This window comes from Lampetra fluviatilis, chromosome 18 (assembly GCF_964198595.1).
Source record: "Lampetra fluviatilis chromosome 18, kcLamFluv1.1, whole genome shotgun sequence".
Taxonomy (NCBI): Eukaryota; Metazoa; Chordata; class Hyperoartia; order Petromyzontiformes; family Petromyzontidae; genus Lampetra; species Lampetra fluviatilis.
Window position 1 is genome coordinate 6,827,400 of NC_136292.1, and position 24,035 is coordinate 6,851,434.

General features: G+C 54.7%; 1 protein-coding gene across 4 annotated transcripts in view; it reads left to right on the plus strand.

Annotated features, from left to right (window-relative positions):
* The window catches only part of LOC144937151 (glucagon-like peptide 1 receptor), a 72,660-nt gene extending 48,939 nt beyond the window's left edge, over window positions 1-23,721 (plus strand). For 2 of the 4 annotated variants that reach the window (XM_078864454.1, XM_078864456.1), the window contains 9 exons: window positions 3,591-3,703; window positions 4,305-4,458; window positions 5,012-5,171; window positions 8,595-8,655; window positions 9,555-9,624; window positions 10,031-10,119; window positions 16,970-17,108; window positions 20,902-20,943; window positions 21,439-23,721. In XM_078864454.1, coding sequence (XP_078720580.1) covers window positions 3,591-3,703; window positions 4,305-4,458; window positions 5,012-5,171; window positions 8,595-8,655; window positions 9,555-9,624; window positions 10,031-10,119; window positions 16,970-17,108; window positions 20,902-20,943; window positions 21,439-21,597 — 987 coding nt within the window. In that variant the 3' untranslated portion in view covers window positions 21,598-23,721. The remainder of the gene's footprint in view (window positions 1-3,590; window positions 3,704-4,304; window positions 4,459-5,011; window positions 5,172-8,594; window positions 8,656-9,554; window positions 9,625-10,030; window positions 10,120-16,969; window positions 17,109-20,901; window positions 20,944-21,438) is intronic. The other 2 variants (XM_078864457.1, XM_078864455.1) reach the window with 2 other exon arrangements.
* The last annotated feature ends 314 nt before the right edge of the window (window positions 23,722-24,035 follow it).

The window sequence follows — 24,035 nt, forward strand, 5'->3', positions numbered from 1 at the left end:
TGCCTTCGGTGAAAACTTGGCAGGACCCTGCTGAAAGTGAGTCATGATGCTCGGTGAGGCTTTCCTAGGTAAACAAGTGCAACGATCTTTCGTGACTGCAGGAATTCATATTCTATGTGTCGCGTGATGTTAGCCTCGTGTATGTGGTGGTGTGTTGCTACATGATGCATGTGTGTGTCTGTGCGGAGAGCGGTGGTGTAGCGGTTAGTGCGCTGCGCTGCGAACCCGGCGACCCGGGTTCGATTCCCGCTCACGGCGAACACCAGTGACGATTATCTGAATCGTTCTTGCACCTTCCCTAGGTTGACTCAGCCTCAAATGAATACCTAGTGTGGTGTGTAACTTCGCCACTAGGGAGACAAATACCACCCACCCCCTCGTGTGTCATGCCGACCTTCATAGGTGCTCATGGACAGCACTTGACCCACCAGCTTGTTGTGGCCACACGAGGGATCTTTGTCTTTGTTTTTGTTTTGGGCATTCGTCAGTCACGTCAGTCAGTTAACCCGTAACACCACCCGGGCCTGCCCCGCCCGCGAGCCCTCCACACTTTACTTGGCCTCAAAGTGCACATAGCCTGGCACAAGTGCCGCGGTGACGCCGGCTGCCGTCGCTGTGCGCTACATGGACGTGTGCCGTGCGCTCTGGGCACATTGTGCGTGTACGTGGTACGTGTACGTGGTACGTGGTGCGTGTACGTGGTGCGTGTACGTGGTGCGTGTACGTGGTGCGTGTACGTGGTGCCTGTACGTGGTGCGTGTACGTGGTGCGTGTACGTGGTACGTGGTACGTGTACGTGGTGCGTGTACGTGGTGCGTGGTACGCGCTGTTTGTGTGCGTGCGTGCATGCGCGAGTGTAAATTTCACTGACACACGTAGGCTCTGTATAATCAAGATGCTGTAAATTCGACGCGGCGCTGGGCACTGGTCCCGTGTCTCTCTGGCTTATGCTCGTTTTTACTCTTTTTTTTTCTACCAAACACCGCAGGAACTCATGAATCTTAAAGAACAGTGACCGCTCCTTTTGGCTCTCCCGCTCTCTCTAACTTTCCCACCCACGTCTCCTCCTTGTCTCCCTCCCCTCGTCCTTCCCCCCACCCCCACCCTCCCCACGTGTTCCCATCACCCGATGTGTCCGACGCTCTTATTCCAGTCACCTTCCACCTTCCTCGCTCCATGTTCTCGTCACGTTCCCCATATTCTCCTCGACTCTCGCCCTCGCCTCTCCCGTCAACCCCACAGGTGTCCCCATTACTCTCTTTCACGACCATATTCCTGTCACCTGCCTCCCTCACTCCCACGAACTACACCCCCCCCCTCCACCCCCTCTCAGCTCTCCCCTCCCACCCTTGCATTCCACTCAGCTGCCTCTTCCCTACTAACACATTTTATTTCCATAAAAAATGTTAAACTCATCAGACAGAGAAGTGCCCGCAGCAGACTGGAATACAATAAGGGCTGGAGAGTCGTCTCTGGAGTAGCGGTACACAACAGAAGGTGATTTCTAGACGGGCAGAGGTGACGGTGTGATTGGTCAGTCCTGCCCTGCACGCTGGGCGTGTAACGCACACAGCCTTGCCTAAACCACCAACTAACAAATTAGTCAGATTTGTGGCTGTATTGTTTTAGACAGCAGCAGCACAAAGATGTGTAGGTTACAGATGTACGATCTTGACGTGCTCGCGGTGCCGTCTGGACACCGCTGCAAACCCGAGATGTCCCTCCATCTCAATGGTTTACCTCTACGAATATCTATCGCAATCTGTTAAATGTAAAAAAAACTCAACTCTCTCCACTCCTCCATCCACCCGCTCTCCATTAGCCGTGTCCCCCTGTCCTCCCACTCGCTCCCCGATTTCATCATCTCCCCCCCACCCCCATCTCTCTCTCTCCCTTGCTTCGCGATCCGTGGACAGTTTCGTGTTCACGTTGTTGAGGAATTCTGTGGCATTCCGGCGTTTCCAGAATTACGGCCGATTGACGGGCGCAGCTTTTCTCCGCGCTCCCGATTTTTGCCCGAGCCCCGTTCTACAAAAAAAAAAACATTCCACAGCTAACCGGTCACGTGTGCCGACGTCACCACGCTGGCCCTCCAGAGGGACCGGAACCGACCAATCAGACTCCGTCTGTAACATAGACAAAAGATCCCCCGTAAAGCCTTAGCAGACCGCAGGGGCAAGTGCTGGTAGCGAGTAGCACCTGTAAAGGCCGGCACGCGCGCAGACGCTGAGTGTGTACTGAGGAGATGGAAGCTGCAATCTCAGATCGCTCTTTAATTCCGTTAAAACGGTAACCCGCAGCACCGCACACATTACCACCCGTAAGGGAAAGAATGGTGATCCTATCTCCGACCGCCAAGAACAGGTTCGCAAGTATGCCGAGCGTTTCTGCGAGGTCTTGGGTGGGAAGGGGGGTCGGAGGGGGAAACCCCTCAGCTCAAACGACATCACAGGGCAAGGTGAGGTTGACCCCGCTCGTGCTTGCTGTGCCTCAAATATTGGAGGAAATAGCCGCTGCTTGTGAGCGGTTGGCCGATGTTGCCATCTGTTGGGGAAGTGCGAAGGGGCGATCCGGAGCTGCAAACGGAGGGCGACGTTTGCGCGCATTCCGCCCACCTTTGTGAGACCATCACAACCGTCCGGTCCACGGGACGGCTTCCGCAGGAATGGAAAGGACGCCGTGGCCTGGGGCACCGCACTCATTTTCCTCAGCGTGCTGGGAAAGGTCCTGGCAAGAAATGATGTAACGTCGCCTGGCCAGGCATGCTGAGGAGAAGCTTGCGGAGGGCCAGAGTGGTTTTCAGACCGGGGGTGGTCCTGCACGGACGCCATGTTCGCTGTCCGTCAACTGCAGCAGAGGTGTAGGGAATGCCAATGGTACCGCCGTCTCTGCTTCATCAATAGGCCAGCGCGTTGGGTTAATCATCGTGATTATCGGGTACATACTATGTGCTGTATACTATATGTGTGTGCTATGTGCTGTATACTATATGTGTGTGCTATGTGGTGTATGCTATGGGTGTACGCAATAGGTGTATGCTATGCGTGTACACTATAAGTGTACGCTATGGGTGTGCGCTATGGGTGTATGCTATGGGTGTACGCTATAGGTATACACTATAGGTGTATGCTATGGGTGTGCGCTATGGGTGTATGCTATGGGTGTGCGCTATGGGTGTGCACTATGGGTGTACACTATAAGTGTACGCTATGTGTGTACACTATGGGTGTACGCTATGTGTGTACGCTATGGGTGTACGCTATGTGTGTACGCTATAGGTGTATGCTATGGGTGTGCGCTATGTGGGTACGCTATAGGTGTATGCTATGGGTGTACGCTATGTGTGTACGCTATAGGTGTACACTATGGGTGTGCACTATGGGTGTATGCTATTGGTGTACGCTATGTGTGTACGCTATAGGTGTATGCTATGGGTGTGCGTTATGGGTGTACGCTATGGGTGTACGCTATGGGTGTGCGCTATGGGTGTATGCTATGGGTGTACGCTATGGGTGTGCACTATGGGTGTATGCTATGTGTGTACGCTATGGGTGTACGCTATAGGTGTACGCTATGCACTGTTTGCTGAGCTGCAGGAGGAGCCCCGGGAGCTGCTGTCCCTGATCCACGCTGTCTACACGGTCGGCCACTCGCTCTCCCTCGCCGCTCTGCTGCTCGCCTCTGCCATCCTCCTGCTCTTCCGGTAGCTCCCCGCATCTCCCGCGTCTCCCTACTTCTCCCCGCGTCGCCCCGCATCTCCCTGCGCTTCCCCGCGTCTCCCCGCATCTCCCAACATGTCCCGTCTCCCTAAACCTCCCGTGCATTTCGCCGCATCTCCCGGCATCTCGCCGGTCTCTGCGCACCTCCCCACTTCTCCCTACGCCTCCGTTGCATCTCCCCAAAATCTCCCCGCGCCACCCCACATCTCCCTGTTGGGGTCTTCCCACATCTCCGCGTGCCTCGCCGCGTGTCCTCACATTGAAACTGGGGTCCCCCTCTGCCACGGAGGGAGCGGCCTCCTTTGGAGACGCGGGAGCAGACGAGCCAATTTGGGACGATCCTCAGGATATGCCGCGTCGCGAGGCAGGGTCGAGATAAGAGGGGAAGGTGGACAGCAACAGCAGCAGCGTTGAGCGCGAAGGGATGGAAGAAGACTGGGCATCCCCTAGGTCGACTCAGCCTAAAATACATCAGGCGCCTCTGACTTGTGCTAGTAACCCAACAGCGCTTGGCCCGGCGTTCTGTGAAGGCTGCAAAGGGGGGGAACGTTTATCGTTGTCTTTGTGTGTTGTGTGCGATCATAGGAGGCTGCACTGCACGAGGAATTACATCCACCTGAATCTGTTCCTCTCCTTCATCCTCCGCGCCATCTCCATCCTGGTGAAGGACGCTGTCCTGCGCAGCATCTACGCCTCCGACAGCGACACGGGCGCCTGGGATGAAGTGCTCGCTCACCAGGTGCGGACTTGCTGTGCACACGATCATCCCTCACCCCACACGTTCACCCCTTACTCCACAGCACACCCAACCCTGCCACTAGCCTCTGACATAGCTGACGCGATCCGGTGCATTCCGGGTGGTTTGGTCATTCGTGAACCCTCCCCGTGACCCCCTCGTCATGATCCTGTCACCTCTCACCGTGACTTCTAATTGCGACCCCTCTCTGTAACCCCATGACCTTGACATCTTTGTTACCTTGTCACCTCTCGCTATGATCTAAAAACTGTTACCTGTCACCTCCTGCTGTGATCTATCTCCGTTACCCCTCTCTACGACCCAGTGACCTCTCCCCCATTACCCAGGGATCCCTCTGCTACTCTGTCACCCCTCTCTGCGACCCCCTGACCTCTCTCTGCGACCCCGTGACCTCTCTGCGACCCCGTGACCCCTCTCTCCCATGCCACCGCGACCCCTCACCGGGACCCATTCTCCGCGATCCCGTGACCTCTCCCCCCGTGACCCCCGTGACCTATCCCCCGTGACCTCTCTTCCCCGTGACCCCGTGGCCCAGGAGTCTGCGGCCTGCAAGGCGGTGTTTGTGCTCATGCAGTACTGCGTGGCCGCAAACTACTACTGGCTTCTGGTGGAGGGCGTCTACCTCCACACGCTGCTCGCGCTCGCCGTCTTCTCCGAGCGCCGCTCCTTCAAGGCCTACGTCGCCATCGGCTGGGGTGAGAGGCCACAGCTCCGGGCGGAAGGGGGGGGGGGGGGGGGGAGCTCCCGGTGGCTCCACGAAGCTTCCGGTGGGTCTAGATATCCGAGGAAGCTCCAGGCGATCCAGGAGGATCCGGATATTCTACTGACTTGCATGTGTTCCAGGCATGTCCATGCAACTCCATGAAGTTCCAGGGAGATCAGGATATTCTAGGAAGCTCCAGGTGCTCCAGGAAGATCCGGATATTCTAGGAAGTTCCATGTACTCTAGGAAGATTCAAATATTTTAGGAAACTCCAGGTGCTCCAGGAAGAACCAAGGGCTACATAAGTGCGTAAAATGCAGAGGGATCCGTGTATACTCTTTGGTTCTTACGGTAAAGTCACGTAGAAAGAAAATAAACTAAATAATAGAATACGACGTTTCGATTGCAACACAAGCAACCGTCATCAGGTAGAAATACATTTGAGAGACAAAACACAGACACGAAGACACACAGACAGACACACAAGCAGAGACAGACAACACAGAGACACACAGAGAGAGACACACAACATAGACACTCAAACTGCCTATTTCTCTCTCTAAAATGTACCAGTAGTAGGTCCATTCGCTCTTTCTCTTCCCTCTCTAAAATGTACCAGTCTTGTTGGGTCTTCCATTGACATGCTAATTTCTCTGCTCCAGCAGACCCACCTCTCTCTCTGCCCCCCTCTCTATTTAAGGCCTCGACACAGAGGCATTGGGTCTCTGTGGGTCTATGTTGTGTGTCTCTCTCTGTGTCTGTGTGTTGTCTTTCTCTGCTTGTGTGTCTGTCTGCGTGTCTCCGTGTCTGTAGTTTGTCTCTCAAATTTAGTTCTGCCTGATGACGGTTGCTTGTGTTGCAATCGAAACGTCGTATTCTATAATTTAATTTATTTTCTTTCTACGTGACTTTACCAAAAGAACCAAAGAGTAATTCCTACGGTCACGAAAGCTTCAAATGAAGTTTGAGCCGTGTATAGATACCCCGCTGATGTCTTCTCAGTGCAGTCCTTTTGTAATCGCTGTGCGTATTTTCAGGAGGGTCCTGCCAAGTTTTTCGTGGGAGGGGACGATGTTGCTACTGTGGGCCATCCCAATTGAGTGATTTGCGGATAATTTGTCAGCGTTGTGATGTTTTGCCAATGCTGGTTACACGGTGTGTGTGTGTGTGTTTAGATAATGCCTCACTTAGCTTATTCACAGCAAGCTGATAGGACATCGTTAAAGGGGGCGGCTCCGTGTCTTTATGAGAGATGTAATTAGTGTCATTTGGATTGGTTGGATGCGTGTAGAGGCAAGGAATAGCGTCATCATACTTTAAATCACTCACTCTCCAGCTCCTCTAGAACATTGATAATACACACCACTCACTCTCTACCCCCTCTAGAACATTGATAATCCACGTCACTCACTCTCCAGCTCCTCTAGAACATTGATAATACACACCACTCACTCTCTACCCCCTCTAGAACATTGATAATCCACGTCACTCACTCTCCAGCTCCTCTAGAACATTGATAATACACACCACTCACACTCTATCCATTCTAGAACATCCCTGGAATCCCCGCCAGGTTGGTGGGAGAGGTGTCAAGGCTTCTAAATAAAGTTGTTTCCCCCGTAAATTTCTCCGCATTTTTTGAGTTGGGAATTCTGTCAACAGATCACTCTGTGCATTCGAATTACAAAATTACAGGACTATTGTCATTTAATTCCCAATTACTGCGGTGTTGTGTAATGTAGATTACAATAACGTGCGTGAAACAATGACACATATCTTAATTACGTGCATGGCACGGGGGCTCCTAGGAGAGATAGGGGAGGGGCTGGAGCCCAGATGAGGGGAGGGGCTGGAGCCCAGATGAGGGGAGGGAGCCCAGATGAGGGGAGGGGCTGGAGCCCAGATGAGGGGCTGGAGCCCAGATGAGGGGCTGGAGCCCAGATGAGGGGCTGGAGCCCAGATGAGGGGCTGGAGCCCAGATGAGGGGCTGGAGCCCAGATGAGGGGCTGGAGCCCAGATGAGGGGCTGGAGCCCAGATGAGGGGCTGGAGCCCAGATGAGGGGCTGGAGCCCAGAGGAGGGGAGGGGCTGGAGCCCAGATGAGGGGAGGGGCTGGAGCCCAGAGGAGGGGAGGGGCTGGAGCCCAGAGGAGGGGAGGGGCTGGAGCCCAGAGGAGGGGAGGGGCTGGAGCCCAGAGGAGGGGAGGGGCTGGAGCCCAGAGGAGGGGAGGGGCTGGAGCCCAGAGGAGGGGAGGGGCTGGAGCCCAGAGGAGGGGAGGGGCTGGAGCCCAGAGGAGGGGAGGGGCTGGAGCCCAGAGGAGGGGAGGGGCTGGAGCCCAGATGAGGGGAGGGGCTGGAGCCCAGATGAGGGGAGGGGCTGGAGCCCAGATGAGGGGAGGGGCTGGAGCCCAGATGAGAGGAGGGGCTGGAGCCCAGATGAGGGGAGGGGCTGGAGCCCAGAGGAGGGGAGGGGCTGGAGCCCAGAGGAGGGGAGGGGCTGGAGCCCAGAGGAGGGGAGGGGCTGGAGCCCAGAGGAGGGGAGGGGCTGGAGCCCAGAGGAGGGGAGGGGCTGGAGCCCAGAGGAGGGGAGGGGCTGGAGCCCAGAGGAGGGGAGGGGCTGGAGCCCAGAGGAGGGGAGGGGCTGGAGCCCAGAGGAGGGGAGGGGCTGGAGCCCAGAGGAGGGGAGGGGCTGGAGCCCAGAGGAGGGGAGGGGCTGGAGCCCAGAGGAGGGGAGGGGCTGGAGCCCAGAGGAGGCGCGGGGCTGGGTTATTGTGAGTTGACTGGAAGGCTTACCCGCGCATTATCTCATTAGTGCCACATGATCCGAGGATTATGTCTTTTACTCTGTCGTATCTGCGACTTAATCCGATTTCTTTCTCTCTCTTTCTCTGCGCGCCGCGGCTGATCGATGTGGGGATAGACATCGGCAGAAGCTCGCACCCGACAGGGTCCCCGCTTCATCAAACATTAAACGCAACATTGTCACTCACCGTTACAAATAATGACGCCGTCAGAAACATTACCAATACTAAGATCGTCATCATCATCATCATCGCCATCGCCACCATCATCAAGTGGTACAGCAGCGCAGTCGCTGCTTTTTTTCGCAGAGGTGCGCGGGGGGCAGCTGCCACTGGGGGTGCCCTTTGAATTGTTTGAGATTGTACGAGACGCGAGGCGCTTGCAGTTGCTGAGGAGTTGAAACAAGCGCAGTGTAAGCGCAAACATGCTGCTGATGTGATACTGATGTTTGTGATGCTCGCTACTGCTCGTGACATGGCAGCATCATGGCCAGTGACCTCGACTTGACCTTTCCGTGTCACCGATTGACCACCTGTGACACCGCTCACCCCTCCCCCACTCGCCCCTCCCCTCTTCCCCCGCCCCCCCCCCCCCTCCCTTCCACCCGTCCCCCAGGAGCCCCCGTGCTGTTCGTGGTGCCATGGGTGGTGGTGAAGCAACTGAACGAGAACGTGGGGTACGGGTGCTGCCCCCTACTACTCTCACCCTCCACTGCATCCTCACCCCCTGCTGCCCTCACCCTCCCCCCCCCCCGTTCCTCTCTGCCTCCAGCTGCCCCCTCTGCTGCCCCCTTCCCCTACTGCCCTCACCCCGTGATTGGCCCCGCCCCCTGGCGAATGCGAGTGTCTGGCACACAATTAAACAATTAACCTGCACACGCAATTACATCTCCATGCCTGGGGTGGGAGAGGAGGGAGGCAGGTGACAGGGTATGGGGGTGGGGGAGACGTTGTCTCGTCTCGACCCTTCCCCTGCTAATGCCGCGATTAGCGCGCACCGACGGCAATTAATTAAGATTTCGGGTCGCCATGGCAACCCTTGGTACCTTCATCACAGGTCCATCATTACCCAGCATCCGTGGCTTTTTCGCAGCCACGAGCGTGCCACTGCATTCCTTCACCTGGGATTACTGATTAGCCCGCGTTCACCTGGGGTTACTGATTAGCCCGCGTTCACCTGGGGTTACTGATTAGCCCACGTTCACCTGGGATTGCTGATCACCCTGTGTTTATCGGCGATTATTGATCACCCCGTGTTTATCGGGGATTATTGATCACGCTGTGTTTATCCGGGATTATTGATCACCCTGTGTTTATCGGGGATTATTGATCACGCTGTGTTTATCCGGGATTGCTGATCACCCTGTGTTCACCTGGGATTGCTGATCACCCTGCGTTTATCGGGGATTAGTGATCACCCTGTGTTTATCGGGGATTAGTGATCACCCTGTGTTTATCGGGGATTGCTGATCACCCTGTGTTTATCGGGGATTGTTGACCACCCTGTGTTTATCGGGGATTATTGATCACCCTGTGTTTATCGGGGATTGCTGATCACCCTGTGTTCACCTTCCAGGTGCTGGACCCGCAATTACAACATGAACTACTGGCTCATCATCCGCCTGCCCATCATCGCTGCCATCGCGGTGAGGGGAGGGGCTCAGCCCCAGGGGAGGGGAGGGGCTCAGCCCCAGGGGAGGGGAGGGGCTCAACCCCAGGGGAGGGGCTCAGCCCCAGGGGAGGGGAGGGGCTCAACCTAAGGGGAGGGGCTCAGCCCCAGGGGGTGGGAGGGGCTCAGCCCCAGGGGAGGGGCTCAGCCCCAGGGGAGGGGAGGGGCTCAGCCTCAGGGGAGGGGAGGGGCTCAGCCCCAGGGGAGGGGAGGGGCTCATCCCCAGGGGAGGGGCTCAGCCCCAGGGGAGGGGAGGGGCTCAACTCCAGGGGAGGGACTCAACCTAAGGGGACGGGCTCAACCCCAGGGGAGGGTACTCCCACCTGTGCCCCAGAGCGGGACCAGGTGACTGACGTTGTTGACCTCTGCCCGTGACCCCCCAGGTAAACTTCTTCATCTTCGTGAAGATCATCTGCCTCGTGGTCTCCAAGCTACGCGCAAACCTCATGTGTCGTTCCGACATCAAGTGCCGGTAACACGCCACTCCGCCGCACAAGATGTCACCTCACCGGGGCGAACGGGATAATGGATTTCTACATTGTAGACATTCGCGTCCCCGTCATGAGCGTCGCTTAATTGATTTGGGTCAGAGGCGCAGAGCGCGTCGACAATAACCCGAGGCACTCGCCCACACACGAGCACCCATTAGTGCTCGCGCTCGCACACGCAAATCCACTGAGGTGTCTTCACGCACGCCTCTTCCCTACACACGCGCGCACGGGCACGCCGATACGCCATTGTTTATGTTCTCGCATGCTCGCACAGAGGAAGACAAAGTCCCCTTGGTAATGTGCTAAAGTATGGTGTGAAAAAAATCCTGTGGACAATGCGGATTGGGGGGTGGGAGGAATTCACCCAGCAGTCGACTGCTAAAGGGATATAAATTATTTAATATTATTATTGTTCTTGTATGCATATATTCAACTATCATACTGCTACTGTTGAACGATAATCGATGCCATATAGGCTCCTCACGACCACAACAACAACTGTGTTGTTAGTGGCTGCTGCGGGCAGTTGCCACCGAAGCTAGCTGGGTAACTGGCTACACGGGATTTTGCGTGTAACATATTGAACGTTGAGTTGAATTGGAACGGCAAAATCAGTTCTGGAGACATTTAAAACTGATGACAATAATAACAATAATAGGTAGCGACACCGTAGAGGTTCGGCGTAACGAATACCGAAGACTGACCTCTCGGTTAATTCAAAATGTCCCGAACTTTTCAAGTTGTGCTCCGATTAATGCAATTCTTTTGCCAGAATATTCTTCAAATCCTTGAGAATATATAAAAAAAATAATCGCTCGGTAATCCGGAAGAGCCTCAGAGTCGAGCCGCTGCTGCTCTTCCGGATCGAGAGGAGCCAGTTGAGGTGGTTTGGGCACCCGGTAAGGATGCCCCCACGTAGACTTTCCCTGGAACTCTACCGGGCAGCAGTAGACTTCCCTGGAACTCTACCGAGCAGCAGCAGAAACGTCCGGCTGGGCGAAGACCCCGGGCCGGCCCAGGACACACTGCTGGTGGCAGTGGGACAATGTCCCTCGACTGGCCTGGGAACGCATGGGAATTCCTTAGGAAGAGCTAGAGTCTATGTATAGCAGTGTTTCGTGTCTAGTAGTGTAGTGTATAGTGCAGTGTATAGCAGTGTAGTGTATAGTAGTGTAGTATATAGTAGTGTATGGTATAGTCGTGTATAGTGTAGTGTATAGTCGTGTGTAGTAGAGTATAGTGTAGTAGCGTATAGTAGTATGTAGTGTATTGTAATTTAGTGCTATAGTCTGTCGCCAGGGAAAGGGAGGTGTGGACCGACCCTACTCAACACGCTGCCGCCGCGACCCTCATCAGGACAAGCGGACTGAGAAACGAAACGAGCGAACTTAGAGTCCTCAGAGTACGGGATCGTGAGAAGAGTATGCAAATGACAGGCTGACAGCTGTCTCTTATTTTTAATTGCAGGGCAAGGGGTTATTTTGCTCGTTCTCTTAAACACCGATGTGCACACATGCTCACGCGCATACACAACGACAAAGATCCCCCGCATAGCCTGCGCAGATTTTTGGGGCAAGTGGTGTTAGTGAGCATGCAAGTATGGACAGTACGTTGAACTTCTTTTGCACCGTACGTAGCAAACCGTGGCTAACTGGAAGTGCGGGGAAAGGACAACAAACTAAGCACAAATAGCAGTTTTAAAGAAATTAGTTTTCAATCTCGATTGCGAAGCGCAAAGTTCCAGTGGCGGTCTAACATCGGACGGTAGAGTGTTCCAGACGGCCGCAAGAAGCTCATCTGAAAGCGCCGCGCGATGCGGCGACCGCCTTTGTTCGATGGTTAGCCAAAAGCCGCTGCGAGGATGAGCACCTGTTAAGGCCGACACGGCGCACGAGCGGGTTATGTCACAAGCACCACGCCCCCCAGTGCAAAAGGTACTCATTTAAAGCCGTGCCGACCTTAGGGAAGCCCAGGTCCAGTTTAGACGTTGACCGCCACTAGCGTTGGCCGTGAGTGGGAATCCATGGCGGGTCATTGCCTCGTTCGTAGCGTGCCAGGCTAACTACTGCACCACCGCTCCCCACACCACACACACACACATCACATATTCATAAAAACGCATTGTCAATCATATACTCACACCCACCCCATACACACACACCTCCTCCACACACACTCATACATTCATATATATTAATGCTATTAAATCCCCAACACGCATTCACATGACTGATGTAAATTTTAATTACATTTTAACAATGTTCTGGAAGGGAAATTTAGCATGAATATAGCGGCCGAGATGCCCTTAACCAGAACAATCATAAAATTGATCCGCTCCTCCACGTGCCACGCAGCCCTATTCACTCACTCACACAGCCCTATTCACTCACTCACCCACACCGCCCTATTCAACAACAACCGCCATTCGGTGGTGGTGACGTCACCGCGACGCTTGTGCCAAGCTAGGTGCACCTTGAGGCCACGTGAAGTGTCGAACGCCCGCTGGCAGGAGGTCACGGGGCAGACCCAGGTGCCACGGGTCGACAGCCCTATTTACTCATCCACCCACACAGCCCTATTCACTCAGCCACTCACACAGCCCTATTCACTCACTCACCCACACAGCCCTATTCACTCACTCACCCACACAGCCCTATTCACTCATCCACCCACACAGCCCTATTCACTCAGCCACTCACACAGCCCTATTCACTCAGCCACTCACACAGCCCTATTCACTCACTCACCCACACAGCCCTATTCACTCACTCACCTACCCACACAGCCCTATTTACTCACTCACACACACAGCCCTATTCACTCAGCCACTCACACAGCCCTATTCACTCAGCCACTCACACAGCCCTATTCACTCAGCCACTCACACAGCCCTATTCACTCACTCACCCACACAGCCCTATTCACTCACTCACCTACCCACACAGCCCTATTCACTCACTCACCCACACAGCCCTATTCACTCACCCACCCACACGCACCAACTCACTTAACCACTATATTCTTAGGTTTTTTCGGTAAAGTCACGTAGGTAAAAAATTTAAATTTCAATTAATAAAAGTAAAATAAAATTAAAATTAAAATCACGAGGTTTCGGAGGCAACCCAAGCTTCCGTCTTCAGGTGGAACCGTCACGGCACGATAGCTTATTTTTTATTTTATTTTACTTTTATTAATTTTAATTAAATTTTTTACCTACGTGACTTTACCGAAAAAACCTAACAATATGAATCCTTGCAGTCACGAAAACTTCAAATCTAGAATCACTTAACCACTCACGCACAAATTGCTCTCGGTAGAAGCGGAACGGCAGTGGCCGTCTGTCGTGCAGCCCCCTTTGTCAATCCACTGCTGGCTAGCGACCTCCCTCCTCCCCACGCTCTCGTCGCTCCTGGGGAGTTGTTCGTTCGGACTTCGGTCCTGGGGTGGCAGGAGGCGGGACCGGGTCGGGGTTCACTCGCCGCTGATGTTCGCCGTGGCCAGGGATCGAAACCGAGTCGCCGGGTTCACACGACTGGAGCGCAGTGCGCTAACTCGTGCGCCACCGTTCCCTCCCCCCAGTGCCTCAGGAGCGGCGCTGAAACTCGCCCACGTGTTTCCCCCCCCACCGACCCCCCCATCCCCTCTCCTTCCTTCCCCCACCCTCTCCCCTTCACCCCCCTCTCCCCTTCACCCCCCCTCCCCCCTTCACCCCCCTCCCCCTTCACCCCCCTTCACCCCCCCCTTCATCCCCCTCTCCCCTCCCTTTATCCCCCTCCCCCTTCAACCCCTTCATCCCCCCTCCCCCCTTCGCCCCCCTCCCCCCTTCCCTTCACCCCCCCCCTTCCCTTCACCCCCCTCCCCTCTTCACCCCCTTCCAACCCCTCCCCCCTTCCCCCCGGGACGCGAGCCCCCAGTAATTGCTGCATCCGTCGGCCTTCGCTCGGAAGCGACATCGCCACTGAGCCACTGAGCCACTGAGTCACTGAGCCACTGGGTCACTGAGTCACTGAGCCACTGAGCCACTGAGTCACTGAGCCACTGAGCCACTGAGCCACTGAGTCACTGAGCCACTGAGCCACTGAGTCACTGAGCCACTGAACCACTGAGTGACTGAGGCACTGAGCCACTGAGCCACTGAGCCACTGAGTCACTGAGCCACTGAGCCACTTAACCACTGAGCCACTGAGTCACTGAGCCACTGAGCCACTGAGCCACTGAGTCACTGAACCACTGAGCCACTGAGTCACTGAGCCACTGAGCCACTGAGTCACTGAGTCACTGAGCCACTGAGCCACTGAGCCACAGCGAGCAGAGCACCAGGAGCTTCAGAGCCCCCCCCCCCCCCCGCAGTATTTCATCGATAGCGCGGACAGCAGGAGCACTGTTCGCATCTACAGCAGCCACTTGTCCATTCATTCAGTCGTAGCACGGATAACATTTATCCCATTCACAGCACGTCCAGCATTCATAGCACCTGTAGCTCATTCATAGCACGTACATCATTCATAGCAGCCGTAACTCATTCATAGAACCTGTAACTCATTCATTCTCAGCACGTACATCATTCATAGTACCTGTAGCTCATTCATTCACAGCACGTACATCATTCATAGCAATGTAGCTCATTCATTCACAGCACGTACATCATTCATAGCACCCGTAGCTCATTCATTCACAGCACGTACATCATTCATAGCACCTGTAGCTCATTCATTCACAGCACGTACATCATTCATAGCACCTGTAGCTCATTCATTCACAGCACGTACATCATTCATAGCACCTGTAGCTCATTCACAGCACGTACATCATTCATAGCACCTGTAGCTCATTCATTCACAGCACGTACATCATTCATAGCACCTGTAGCTCATTCATTCACAGCACGCACATCATTCATAGCACCTGTAGCTCATTCATTCACAGCACGTACATCATTCATAGCACCTGTAGCTCATTCATTCACAGCACGTACATCATTCATAGTACCTGTAGCTCATTCATTCACAGCACGTACATCATTCATAGCACCTGTAGCTCATTCATTCACATCACGTACATCATTCATAGCACCTGTAGCTCATTCATTCACAGCACGTACATCATTCATAGCACCTGTAGCTCATTCATTCACAGCACGTACATCATTCATAGCACCTGTAGCTCCTTCATTCACAGCACGTACATCATTCATAGCACCTGTAGCTCATTCATTCACATCACGTACATCATTCATAGCACCTGTAGCTCATTCATTCACAGCACGTACATCATTCATATCACCTGTAGCTCATTCAATCACAGCACGTACATCATTCATAGCACCTGTAGCTCATTCATTCACAGCACGTACATAATTCATAGCACCTGTAGCTCATTCATTCACAGCACGTACATCATTCATAGCACCCGTAGCTCATTCATTCACAGCACATACATCATTCATAGCACCCGTAGCTCATTCACAGCACGTACATCATTTATAGCACCTGTAGCTCATTCATTCACAGCACGTACATCATTCATAGCACCCGTAGCTCATTCATTCACAGCACATACATCATTCATAGCACCCGTAGCTCATTCACAGCACGTACATCATTCATAGCACCTGTAGCTCATTCATTCACAGGACGTACATCATTCATAGCACCTGTAGCTCATTTACAGCACGTACATCATTCATAGCACCTGTAGCTCATTCATTCACAGCACGTACATCATTCATAGCACCTGTAGCTCATTCATTCACAGCACGTACATCATTCATAGGACCTGTAGCTCATTCATTCACAGCACGTACATCATTCATAGTACCTGTAGCTCATTCATTCACAGCACGTACATCATTCATAGCACCTGTAGCTCCTTCATTCACATCACGTACATCATTCATAGCACCTGTAGCTCATTCATGCACAGCACGTACATCATTCATAGCACCTGTAACTCATTCATTCACAGCACGTACATCCTTCATAGTACCTGTAGCTCATTCATTCACAGCACGTACATCATTCATAGCACCTGTAGCTCATTCATTCACAGCACGTACATCATTCATAGCACCTGTAGCTCATTCATTCACAGCACGTACATCATTCATAGCACCTGTAGCTCAGTGACTCATCCACAGCTCCTAGTCATTCAGTAATAGCGCTGTGAGAGTGATCGTGGATGAGAGAGATGAATTACGTAGAGGGATAGACAGCTGGGAGAGTGGAGAGGGGGAACGAAGTGAGCTGAGCTGGACGCGATGACGAATGAGAGGTGATGAGAGGTGAGCGCTCCCCGCTCCCATTATTCGCACGCCTCATTAGGAACCTACAGAGAGCCCCCCTCAACCATCCCCCCCTCACCCCCCCCCCCTCAACCAACCCCCCCTGCAACCCGCATTTCAGACGATCTCCCACGCAGTCTCCCAGGCAGAGGCGCGTTACCCAATCACCAATCACTCCATCACCCCATCACCTCCCTTCCATCACCCCCATCACCTCCCTTCCATCACCCCGTCACCTCTCCCCCATCACCCTCCTCCCATCACCCCTCCCTTCACACCCATCACCTCCCTCCCATCCCTGTCACCCCTAGAACATCCCAACACTTTCACTGCCACCCCTCCATGGCTCCATCCCCCACCCCTTACCCTCCCTCACTTCCGCCCACCACATTGTGTCAATGTCACACTGTGAGTGTCACTTTGTGTTAGTGTCACACTGTGAGTGTCACACTGTGATAGTGTTACACTGTGTTAGTGTCACACAGTGTCACACAGTGTCACACTGTGAGTGTCACACTGTGAGTGTCGCACGCTGTGCCACTGCGCCCCAGGCTAGCCAAGTCGACGCTGACGCTGATCCCGCTGCTGGGCGCGCACGAGGTGATCTTCGCCTTCGTCACGGACGAGAACGCGCAGGGCACTCTGCGCCACGTGAAGCTCTTCTTCGAGCTCTCCGTCACATCCTTCCAGGTGCCCGCTCGGCAGTAGTGTTACAGTCCGCGTGTGTGTCAGTGTCACAGTGTGTCAGTGTCGCTGTGTCAGTGTCACAGTGTCACAGTGGGGGAGCACAATGTAAACCACGGCAGTAGCACACACACCCTACCCTCTCGCCCCTCTCACCGATTTACTCCCCCCTCTACCCCCACCCCTCTACCCCCACCCCTCTACCCCCACCCCTCTACCCCCACCCCTCTACCCCCACCCCTCTACCCCCACCCCTCTACCCCCACCCCTCTACCCCCACCCCTCTACCCCCTCCCCTCTACCCCCACCCCTCTACCCCCACCCCTCTACCCCCTCCCCTCTACCCCCACCCCTCTACCCCCTCCCCTCTACCCCCACCCCTCTACCCCCTCCCCTCTACCCCCACCCCTCTACCCCCACTCCTCTACCCCCTCCCCTCTACCCCCACCCCTCTACCCCCACCCCTCTACCCCCTCCTCTCTACCCCCTCCTCTCTACCCCCTCCCCTCTACCCCCTCCCATCTACCCCCACCCCTCTACCCCCACCCCTCTACCCCCTCCCCTCTACCCCCACCCCTCTACCCCCTCCCCTCTACCCCCACCCCTCTACCCCCACCCCTCTACCCCCTCCCCTCTACCCCCTCTCCTCTACTCCCTCTCCTCTACCCTCTCCCTCCCCCACTCCCTTTGATCCTCCCCCACTCTAATGACCCCTCAGACACCTGCACTGTGGCGGCACCTGAGACTCACTCTAAATATGCACATCGCATTACGGCGCCCTTTGTCGCGAACTTCCACCGGCATCACTGATTAGCACGGTTGGCTACGTACGGTGCCAAAGAGGTTCTACACTGAAATATATACAAAGACAAAGATACCCCATATAGCCTCATCAGACTGTTGGGACAAGTGCTGTTAGTGAGCACCCATGAAGACCGGCACGGTACACGAGGGGGTGGGTGACCAACACCACGCCCGACCGCCTTTGTCTCCCCAGTGGCGATGTTTACACACAGCACCAGGTACTCGATTGAGGCTGAATCGACCTAGGGGAGGTCCAGGGCTAGTTCAGATAATCGTAACTGGTATTGACCGTGAGCGGGAATCGAACCTAGTATGCTAACCGCTACACTACAGCTCCCCACATATCTATATGCACTCTTACATACAACAACAACAACCGCCATTCGCCACTAAGTGGCGATGACGTCACCACGACGCTTGTGCCAGGCCATGTGCACCTTGAGGCCACGTGAAGTGTCGAACGCCCGCTGGCAGGAGGTCACGGGGCAGACCCAGGTGACACGGGTCAACTGACCGAGATGACCGAGATATCTGGCTGATGCACCACCTGTGCCCCCTACTGTGCCAACTAGCTGTGCTTTAGCCACCTGGCGCTCTGCTCGTTGTTGTGAGCGTCGCTCCTCCGCCCTCCATTGTTGTTGGAGGGCAACTGCCTCCAACTGCCCAGTAGCGTCCTTCACGAGCCTCCTCCACAGAGGCCGATCTTGACACCGCTGGTACCAGTCATCGGCAAGTCCACTCAGCTCCACGTCCTCCTGTACCACATCACTCCATCTCTTCTCTAGCCCGTGCCGCGCCCGTTTAGCCCCCTCGATCCGGCCGAACAAAAGCTGTTTAGGCATGCGGTGGCTGGGCATGCGGGCTACATGACCCAGCCAACGCAGCCTTGCCTGCCGGAGGAGCTCACCGATGGGACTTTGTCCAGATCTTTCAAGGATTTGTGAGCTCCTCACACAATCCAGCCTGGTTAAACCCAGGAAGGATCGTAGGCAGGCCAGCCTAAATGTTTCTAACCGGCGAAGATGCTCCATTAGGGGGGTCCACGTTTCGCAAGCATAGAGAAGGGAGGGAATGAATGACTGTGGCCGAGAAGACCTGAAGCTTCGTGCGGCGCGACAGACCAGGCAGCTTCCACACAGCATTACGCAACCGATGAAAAGATATTGCCGCTCGACTGATTTGGATTGAGACCTCCGCTGCCAAACCGGAGCCGGTCATGAGCACACTGCCCAGGTATGGGAAACTCTCTACTCTCTCCACAACTGCCCCATCACCGATTGGGAGTTGTGGGGGTGGAGTGTCCGATGGTACAAAATACCCAGGCAGGTGCTTAGTTTTGGTGGGGCTGATGGTAAAGCCCCACCTCTTAATGGCACACTCCAGTTTCAGCAGAAGCTTATCTAACTCCTCTTCTGAATGAGCAACAATTGCCAAATCATCGGCATACATAACGCGGTTGACCAATAGGGAGCCATCCCTTGACCGCACCCGGGCATCGATCAACCTCCCATTATATCTGTACCAAATGGAAATTTTCCCGGTACAGCTATTGAAGGCTTCACAAACTACGTGGTCAAAATAGATGATAAATAATGTGGGAGCCAGAGGACATCCCTGTCGCAACCCAAGGTGTACAGGGAATGGCTCTGACTCCCGGCCACGTAGTTTTACCCGGGCCCACTCACCATCATGAAGGTCCTTAATGATCATGAGCAGAGGGTCAGGGACTCCGAAAGCACGAAGAACAACCCAGAGCCCAGGATGGTATCATAGGCCTTGACCAGGTCAATAAAGCAGAGATGTAGGTCTTACATCCACTCATGTACACACACACACATACATGCCATATACAAAGACAAAGTTCCCTCGATAACCTAACACCCAACTCAGGGATACATCACCCTGCATACCACATCCGGAATACCTCTCGTTACGACTGTGACAGCTACTCCTACGGCCCTCAGTCACGCCACGCGTGCCCACTGCAGTCTCGACCGCGAACTATTAAATCCCCTGTGGCCATTTGCATTTAAACACATTCGGTCAAAACAAAACAGCAACAAAAATCTCCCCTCGCTTAAATGAATACCATGTTTGAGGCAGGGAAAATGCTGAGCTTGTGTTGTTTGTATGAAACTGACCCCGTGACCCATGGTGTCAACTTTCCATGCGACACGCAGCACTTGGCATTCCTCCACAAACCAAAGTCTTGCACGGCCTTGATTACTTTTTCAAAAATATATTCCTCACCCCCCCACCTCCCTTTCACTGCGGTTGCAGGCAGCGGCTGTGAGTCTTTCTCCCTTTGACATTTCTGTGGCCGCGCTAGAATCTGTCGCTCTCTGGTGGAGCACTGTCGCCCACGCTCTGCCATTCCCTGGTGCGGCCCCGCCACCTTTCGCGTGACCAGTGTAGGCAGCAGTGGATCGATCCTTGCACGTGATGATGATGAGGATGACGTGGCCCTGCCTATACAAAGGTCGTTATGCGTGGCATTGTCGCTGGACTAGAGGACTCGCCGTGGGTACACGCATTAGCGTGGTTGGCTACATACGGTACAAAATAATTTTTCGATTTAAAGCTTTCGTGACTGCATGGATTCATATTCTTGGTTCTTTCGGTAAAGTCACGTAGAAGGGAAATAATACAAATAAAACATATTATTTTATTATTTCCCTTCTACGTGACTTTACCGAAAGAACCAAGAATAGGTACAAAAGAAGTTCAACATACATACAGACATTCCCTTCACTTTGGGCTTCGTGGTTAGTTGTGCTACGAATGCGGACACCTGAGATGGTTCCTTGCCATGGCCAATATTATTAGCGAGTGATCTATGAATCGGTCCTGGGCACGCTAGGTCGACTCAGCCGTAAAACGAGTACCCGTGGTGTACATATTTTTGTGCGTTGTGCGTTATTTCCTGCGGTGTGTCTGATATGGTGCGGTGTGTGTGATCGGTGCGATGTGTGTGTGATTGGTGCGGTGTGTACAGGGCCTCCTGGTGGCCATCCTCTACTGCTTCATCAACAGTGAGGTGCGTACAGTCTAATTAGCACTCACTATTGCAAAGCCCAAGCAAGCTGGCACCTCTCCTGATTGGTTGGTGAACATGCATCAATTTCAGTCGGGTCTCATCTGGGTTGGCGACCCAGATAATATGTATGCACCGGGCACACCACATCCAGTAAACTTGTCTCCCCCGCCATGGCTGTGGCTACTGTGGGGGACGAGCCACCTGCTCCCAGTGCGTCAGTGGCCTGGAAAATATTCGGTGAGAAATGAAGCCGGTGGGTGGCGATCGTGGCGATCGTGGCGATCGTCGCCAATCGGTGCCTCATCAGCAGGGTCAGGCTCGCTTGACCCATCGGTTCAACACAAGCACGCTCTGCATCCGTCTCATCAGCATGCAGAGTCGTCGGGCTTGCTCTAACAATTGATTCGTCGCAAGCCAACGCTGGACAGGTTTCGCCATTCGGTGTTCTCATCAGCTCACGATGAGGATGTTCTCACCACCCCCCTTCCCCCGCAGGTGCAGGCGGAGTTGCGCAAGACGTGGGAGCGGTGGCGCTTGGAGCGGGGGGCCGGGGGGGCCCGGGACGGCCCTGCGGCCCTCAAGCCGATGCACTCCACGCTGCTGTCGGCCGCCAGCACCGACCGCCGCCTGGGCTCCGACAGTGCCGAGCTCTGATGCGCACCTTGCCTGGCACGCGCAGCAGGGGTACCGGGCGAGGATGACACCTAGCCTGGCACGCGGAGACCCCACCACCCCCCCCCCCTCCCCGCCGGGCAAAAAAGGGAGCTAGTCTGGCATGAAAACAGTGCGTGGCTAAAACAATTCGCCCGAGCTGGTGTAGGAAATTGTGGGCGGGTATGGAGGAGGGGAGTCACCTAGCCTGGTACGGAGCTCCCCTACCCGGCGCGGATACCCCGCTGGGCACCCAGTTGGGCACAGGGTCACCGCGGGGTTCGCTTAGCCTGGCACGGAGACCCAAGGTGACACAGGGACCCCGCGAGGGTGACTGCACGGCCCCCTGCGTCACCCCCCCCCCCCCCTCTGTGACTGGTTGGCCTGAGGGTCGCTGCGTCCCCTGGGACCCTCTTGCCTCCCCCACCCACCCCACTCACCCGTCTCCCATGGGGGGCCCCCCGACCCCCAGGACTTATCGTGGGCCCTCCAACCCCCCTTCCCCTCCCCCACCAAGGCCCCAGTGTCTGTCACCCCCAGGGCCCCTGTACGGAGACCCGGGGACGGTCAAGACAAGTCAAGGGTCGTTGTGGGTCATGGGGTCAGGGACCAACTCTTGTTGTTGTGATTGTGGTTGCGTGTGAAAATGTGTGCAGGAAGTGCACTCAAAGTGCACCCAGTCTTGCACAAGTGCTTTGGTGACGTCGCCGCCACTCAGTGGCATGTTGCGAATGGGTGGGTGGGGGGGCTGCTGTGTGTATGCGCGTGTGTGTGGAGCGATAATACAGCGGCACTTACCCCAACAGTCTTCAGAGGCTATACGGGGGATATTTGTCTTTGTACAGCGATTAACGCACTGCACTCCGGCGACCCGAGTTCTATTCTCACTCACGGCCAACACCAGTGACAATGATCTGAAGCGGTCCTGGTCATCTCCTATGTCTGCTCAGCCTTAAATGATTACCAGGTAGGATGTGTAAACATCGTCACTGGGGAGACAAAGGCGGCCGGGTGTGGTGCTGGCCACCCCATTGTATGCCGTGCCGGCTTCCTTAATAGGTTCTCGCTAACAGCACTTGCCCCAACAGTCTATAAAGGCTATACGGGTGATCTTCGTCTCTATATATGTGCGTGTGTGGTAGAGGGAGGGAGGGAGGGAGCGGTGGCGCGGTAGTTAGCGCATTGCGCTACAAACCAGGCAACCCAGCTGAGTTCGATTCCCGGCCACGGTGAATATCGGTGGAGAGTAAATATCCGAAAACCGGTTCTCCAACAGTTCTGGGCCTCCTCGATTCAGCCTTAAAGGGTATGACGCTGACCGGGGAGACAAATGCGGCCGCGAGTGGCCCAAGCCACGGTACTCCCTCTTGCTCGTTCCAACCTTAATAGACGCTCCCTAACTGTCTGCGCAATATATAGAAGCTCTGCGATGGATCTTTGTGTCTAGGTACATATGTGAACATATGTGCGTGTGTGTGTGCGTGCTTGCTAACACACGTACAAAACCGTGAACATACGGCTGTGCGTGCACGTGTAGGTGTGCAGGATTAGCTATCCTCTGTGGAGGAGGCTCGCGAAAGGACGCAGATGGAGAGTTGAAGGCAAGTCGCCTCCCCCCCGCAACAGCGGAGGGCAGAGGAGCGACGCTCACAACAAACGAGCGGAGCGCAGGGCGCCTTAAACGCAGCGAGTTTGCACATTTGGTGCATCTGCCAGTCAACTCAGTCGGTCGACCCGTGGCACCTGGGTCTGTCCCGTGACCTCCTGCCGACAGGCCTTCGACACTTCACGTGGCCTCAAAGTGCACCTAGCCTGGCACAAGCGCCGTGGCGACGTCACCGCCACTGAGTGAACGGCGGTTGTCGAAGCTATACACGTGTATACGTTTGCGTGTGCGCGAGCGTGCGCTCACGTGTTTGCGCGCGCGCGTGTGGCTATTTCAATATTCGAATGCGTGAGCATGTGTGTGTGTGGTTCATCGAGAGACTCGATGAGCCACACCTTGCGAGTCGCACCAATCGGTCTCCGCGCCGTGGAATATTTTTTAAGGGCCAGATTTCTGTAAATCCGGCCAGACACCTCAGCAGCAGTGCGAGTGGCTCGCAGTGGGAAGGTTGGGAGTTCAAATCCTAGTTGGGGGGGGGGGGGGGCGGTTGGGGGTGATTGACTCTGCCCATTATCCCTCTGGAGGGGGGGTCAATATAATGAGTACTGTACTACCACTGTGTGGGGAAGCCAATAGCGGTTGTCCTATGGATGGACTCGCCCCTGTCATATGAATGTGGAATTTCCACCACCGGCTCACTCGAGCAGAAGATCACTTTTGAATTTGGAACGTTTGTTTTCTCGGATGTTCTCGTCGTGAGTACGACGTCCGCTTGATTTGAGCCACATGTCATCTCTGTGTAGCCCACCTAGAACACAATTAGAATGTACATCAG